General features: G+C 38.3%; 1 protein-coding gene across 1 annotated transcript; it reads left to right on the forward strand.

The window, feature by feature from the left end:
- The first annotated feature begins 444 nt into the window (after positions 1-444).
- LOC114307698 (protein argonaute 2) lies at positions 445-6217 on the forward strand. The gene is made up of 3 exons (XM_028253096.2): positions 445-1017; positions 1758-2958; positions 4248-6217. The coding sequence occupies exons 1-3, from the start codon at positions 501-503 to the stop codon at positions 5695-5697; spliced, it is 3168 nt and encodes a 1055-aa protein (XP_028108897.2). The 5' UTR covers positions 445-500; the 3' UTR covers positions 5698-6217.
- The last annotated feature ends 213 nt before the right edge of the window (positions 6218-6430 follow it).

Here is a 6430-nt window from a genome sequence, read left to right on the forward strand (position 1 = left end):
ATTAAAACTTACCATATTTTTTTTTATATAAAATCTATCATATTATTAAATAATTAATTAACAATAAAATTTTAATTTATATTTCATATAATTTAACATATATTTTGTACAATTTTCACATATTTAACAAATATATATCAAAATCCCTTCTCTAAAAAGACAAACCAATATATATCAAAAATAAATTCAATAAACAATGTCAAACATTTTTTTTTTACAATTATGAACTAAATTAAAAAGATTATATATAATATTTTTTTATAATAATAATAAAAATAAAATTAATCCGCTACTTTTGACTTGTAAAGGGGGAAGTTATTAGGAAACTCCAGTGTTGGAAACTTAGGCCCCAAGTGATGTGATGAGGGCATTTTGATAACTTCATTTCCAGTCATACACTCTCCTCCCCACTTCACTCTATAAATACCCGCCTCTTCTAACTCGCAAAGCAATCAAAGCAAATCAAGCAAAAATTCGCTGATCTATCTAAACATCTAACAATGGAGAGAGACGGAGGACGTAACTACAACCGTGGACGTGGCGGCGCCGCCCCTCCCCGCTCCGGCGGCGACAGAGGCGGAAACGGTGGTGGAGGAAGAGGAAGGGGTCAAGGCGGGGGTGGAAGAGGAGGGGCTAGGGCTTGGGGTCCTTCTGAGCAAAGTCAGAATCAAGGTCAAGGTGGTGGTGGTGGAAGAGGTGGAGGGGCTAGGGCTTGGGGTCCTCCTCAGCAGGGCCAGAATCAAGGTGGTGGTGGTGGTGGAGGAGGGGCCAGGGGTTGGGGTCCCTCACAGAGCGGTGGTCAACCGTGGGTTGATAGGGCGGTTCAGGGAGGTCCGGTTGGTGGTGGTGGTGGTGGTGCTTGCAGGCCACCAGCGCCATTGCAGCAAGTTCAAGGTGTGGGGGTGGGGCCAACGAGTGGAGTGTGGAGTGGGCGACCATGGTCTGGTCAATCGTCGTCTCAACCTCCGATTCAGCCTGTTCCTGTTCCTCAGAAGCTTCCCGAACAAGCTCTTCCTGGTAGATTTCTCTTAGTCTTGACCTAGATCTTAGTTTTTACATCTTGTTTTTAATTGTTGATTTTCAGTTTTATCTCCTGAACTATAGTTGGTTTTGTTTATTGAATCATTTGGTTATTAATTTCATCTTTAATTTCAATGCAATTCAATCCCAAAACGGTTGTTAAATTTTTAAATTTTAATTTGATGAAAAAGTGCTAAAAGAACAATCTTCAATCCTTTCATCAAATATTTTATTGAATCAAGGGAGAAGCATTTTTTCGTTAAATTTGAATTTGATAAAAATTTAAAAAGATGAAGCAATCGAGATGATTTTTTTCCTTATAATTTGGTGAAAAGGAAAATTTGGGATAAGATGAGAATTTTTTTTGATGGAAGTGTTGGAGTTCATATCAAATCATGCTTTTTTACTCAAATTTAAAATCAAATTATATGAAAAATTTGATGAAGGGTTGGAGATGCAATAACTTAAAAAAAAATTAAGGTTTAATTTAATGGATAAAAAATCAATACTACCACACACACATACAAAAAAAAGGGCTGGAATCTAAGTTAAACACAATGTAAAAAAATATACAGATTTAGCTTAGCTAATATTTAGAATAACCTTAATAATTGTGGGTGTTTGTTATTATCAGATTACCTTTGCTACATATGTTTTTTTTATTTTATTTTATGTAATCGACTTTTGGTGGAAATCCTCAGATTTGACTAAGCATTTCTTTGTTTTGTTGTTCCCAGATATTAAGGAATTGGAAATTTCAGAAAAGAAGCCTTCACCGGCTATTCTGGGAAGTTCGGGCAAGAAGGTTGTGCCCATGAAACGACCTGACGATGGAGGCACACTTGCTTTCAGGAATACAAGGCTCTTGGCAAACCACTTTCCAGTGAAATTCAATCCACAGAGCATCATAATGCACTATGACGTGGATATCAAACCAAACATGCCTCCTGGCAGCCGCGCTGCAAAGAGGCCAATTTCGAAATCTGATCTCCGTTTGATTACGGACAAACTATTTTCTGATGATCCCACTCGATTTCCTGAGCTAATATCTACTTATGATGGTGAGAAGAACATCTTCAGTGCAGTGCCACTACCCACTGGGACGTTCTATGTGGAGTTGTCTGGTGGAGAGGACACCGCGCCTCGCTCTTATAGATTTGCTATTGAGTTAGTGAATGAGCTGAAGCTTTCGAAGCTAAATGCTTACTTACAAGGAATGCTCTCGTATGTCCCTCGTGACGTATTTCAAGCAATGGATTTAGTAATGAAGGATAATCCAAGTAGGCATATGATCTCTGTTGGTCGAAGCTTTTACTCCAAAGAATTCAGACCAAACGAAGACCTTGGCTATGGCATTGCAGCTTTCAGAGGCTCTCAACAGAGCCTAAAGGCCACTGCCCAGGGTCTAGCTCTATGTTTGGACTCTTCGGTGTTGGCATTTCGCAAGCGATTGCCAGTCCTAGACTTCCTTATGGAACAGGGTTTCCAACTAAATGATGTGAGAACGTCGAGAAGAGAAGTAATGCAAAAGGTAATGCATGTATTGAAAGGATTGAAAGTTCATGTAACTCACCGTCTGACCAGCCAGAAGTACACAATAGCAGGGTTCAGTGATCAAAATACGCGAGATATTACATTCACTCTCGAAGATCGAGAGGGTGAGAATCCACCGAGGGAAACTGGCCTTGTCGAGTATTTCAGGGAGAAGTATAACAGGGAACTAAGGTACCAGGACATGCCCTGTGTGGATTTGGGCAAAGGTAATAGAAAAAATTACGTTCCTATGGAATTCTGTGTTTTGGTAGAAGGGCAGAGGTATCCGAAGGAGCATTTGGATAGGGATCAAGCTCTCTTCTTGAAGCAAATATCATTGCCTCGTCCAAGGGAGAGAAAGGACATTATCTATGGGATGGTGCGATCTGAGGATGGTCCTTGTGGGTATGTTTTCTTATTTAATCTACCATTTTATTTTTTCTTTCTTTTTCATTTTTGTTGTTGTCTTTCTGTTAGTTCCAAACACATTGCCTTAATACTTTTTGTTTTTGTTGTTTTTATTTTGTTTCTTTTTATTTTGGAGCATTTGCATATGACCGAAAAACCAATTCTCTTCTTGTAAGACATGATAGTTTTTTTAATTTTATTTTGTAAATTAGATAACTGGCATTCAAGAAAATTATAAGGATTGAAAATTTTGAAATTGATGCTAGCAAATTGTTATCCTTATCTAAAACAAACTTGTTTTCACCAATAACTAATAGCTAAACCATTTTTTCCACCTAAAACCATGATAACCCGATAGAAATAAACACTTAAAAATTTAATTTTTAGAAAATCTAAAATAATTTCAGGATGAGATCTTTAGAGATCTCGGAATCCTTTCTGGTAAAATCTCAATTTTCTATGATATATATAGATTCCCTTCACATTTGTTAGCATAACATATTGTGGGGTAGTTTTGATGTTGCTTCTTTCGTAGCATAATATATTTTGTGGCTTCTATCGTCACTCATGTCTCTATTTTTTGTAGCGTAATTTTACTTGCCTCATTATTTTGTAGGATAATATATTGTGTCGCATACTCACTCAATATTGCATCTTGAAAATAATCTTTAATTATCACAGTTCACAATAGAAGTCTACTTGGTTGGAAAACCTTAAGGTTTGTAGGTGGTTGCTTTTATTTATGAATCCAAAGGAGTATATTAAGTTTGACTGCTCAAACATTTATGCGTTGCATTTAATTGCCAATTATATAAGTAAGTTTTTTTTTTTTTTTTTTCCAAAAAAAGAAACAAGAAAAAAAAAAATCCCTTCCCCCATTTTTTAAGCACACCTCCTTCCCTACCAATCCCCTACTGACGATCAAATGCTACTTTGGGAGTGGAACTTCAGGGTGGTGGTTCACATTGTTTGGTGCTCCATTTACATATCATCGAGTGAAATTTTGGAGAAAATTGGTGTTGATCTTGATTACTTATCTTATAATAATAAAATTGCCCCCCAAATGTTAGGTTGTGAATGATCCATTTTATTTTTAAAACACCTCAGCTGGAATTGATTTTTATATTTGATAAAATTTTCTTCTTTTGTGTGAATTGGCTGCGTATACTGTCTTAATACTCTTATAGTTGATTTCTATATCTGCATTTGTTCTGTATTACTTAATTTTCTTTTATTTATGTAGGAGATTTCAATCTTTTTTATTTCTTATTTTCTTTGCCTTGCAGAGTTGTTGCTCGGAATTTTGGGATTGAAGTGAAGAAGGACATGACAAGATTGTTAGGTCGTGGCATGGAGCCACCTGTTTTGAAGGTAGGTTCTTCCACAGGCAATGTGATGGTACTAAGAATTAATGACAAGGATAAGTGTCAGTGGAACCTTCTTGGGAAATCAGTTATGGAAGGCATGCCACTCAATCGATGGGCCTTGATCGATTTCACTGCAAATGATCGGTATAATAAACTCAATCCTGACCGTTTCATTCCGAACCTGAGAGCTAGATGCTATAATCTGGGGATTCAAGTGGAGGATCCAGTTGTGTGTCGTTTCACCTATATGAATAAATTCTCAAGTTTAGCTACCATTCAAGAACTGCTTGATAGTGTAGTTAAAGAGGCAAGTAGGAATTGTAAGGGCAAACTACAACTTATTTTCTGTGTGATGTCTGGAAAGCATGATGGTTACAAGTATCTCAAATGGGTGTCTGAGACCCAGATTGGTGTATTGACTCAATGTTGCTTAGTTGGTATTGCAAACAAAGGAAAAGACCAGGACCTTGCAAACATTGCTCTGAAGCTTAATTGCAAGCTTGGGGGTAGCAATGTAGAACTGAATGGACCACTCCCCGGTTTCGAAGGTGACGAACATGTTATGTTTGTGGGGGCTGATGTCAATCACCCTAAAGCATTTAATGCGTCTTGTCCATCAATTGCAGCTGTTGTGGCATCAGTCAACTGGCCTGCTGCCAATCGCTATGTTGCTCGTATTTGCCCCCAAGAGCACCGGAAGGAGAAGATTGTGAATTTTGGGGCCATTTGTTTGGATCTAGTCAACACTTATGCTAAGCTTAACAAAGTCAAGCCAAAGAAGATTGTTGTTTTTCGTGATGGGGTTAGTGAGGGCCAATTTGATATGGTTCTCAATGAAGAGTTACTGGACCTGAAGAATGCGATATATGAGGGAAACTACCGCCCTACAATCACTCTTGTTGTTGCCCAGAAGCGGCACCAGACTCGTTTGTTTCTTGAGAATGAGAGGGATGGGGGAGCATCTGGCAATGTGCCTCCGGGAACAGTTGTGGACACGACAATCGTTCATCCCTTTGAATTTGATTTCTATCTGTGCAGCCATTATGGAAATCTTGGGACTAGCAAGCCAACCCACTACTATTGTTTGTTTGATGAGAACAAGTTCACTTCTGATAAGTTGCAGAAGCTCATATATCACTTGTGTTACACTTTTGCTCGATGCACCAAGCCTGTCTCGCTCATTCCTCCTGTGTACTATGCTGATCTTGTTGCGTACAGAGGACGTCAGTATCAAGAGGTTGTCATGGAGTTTCAGCCACCTCCTTCAGTTTCATCTTCATCGTCGTCGTCGTCATCTTCTGCTGCTTCACTCAATGAGAGGTTCTATGCTCTGCACCCGGACGTCAAGGATACCATGTTTTTCATTTGAAGCGGCCAACATGGCCATTCCAAAAGTCTCATTTCCTTCTCTCTTAGTAGTGAAGTAGATGAGATCTAAACTGTTCACCGTTGGAAATGCCCAAACGCAATTTAACCTCCTTTCCTAAGCAACTAGTAAAGGAGTTTGTGCGTGAATCTAATGGGATTTCATGTTTAAACACTTAGTTCATGACTCCGTACCAAGGTTCATGTCTTTGTGCTGCCTGTTCTCATGGTGCTGAAAATCATGTTCGTATGCATCACGAACATGATTCTTAAACCATGTAAAACTAGAGGCATGGTAAGAATCACCGGTAACTAGTCAGTACTGTGTGTTTTGAGGTATTGTTTAGAGTCTGTTTATGAGGTCTTAGTTTGGTGTCTATTTTCATGCTTTTTTCACTATTATGTGTGTTTAAACAGGAGCATATGATGTCCTGTACTAGGTTTGCTTTGTGTTTCTGAATTTGTGTTGCTCAAACTATGGTTTATGTTTTGTAATAAATAAATGTGTGGTTTTGCTTGGATAAGTTTCATGAATCGTTTCGTTTTTAGTGTTCTGTGAAGTTTGATTCCATTTTGTAGGAGTAAACACAAGTTCTACATCTTCTGGTTGGTGGGTTGGGTTGGGTTGGGTGTGCGCGCGCTTATTTTTCTGAATTTTCATTTGTTCTGGTGTTTTCCAATTATATAACCAAATCTACATCCTTGCATGATTTTGCTAAACGTATGTTGTAACAATT

Source organism: Camellia sinensis, chromosome 10 (genome assembly GCF_055761805.1).
Source record: "Camellia sinensis isolate YWXY chromosome 10, ASM5576180v1, whole genome shotgun sequence".
NCBI classification, from domain to species: domain Eukaryota; kingdom Viridiplantae; phylum Streptophyta; class Magnoliopsida; order Ericales; family Theaceae; genus Camellia; species Camellia sinensis.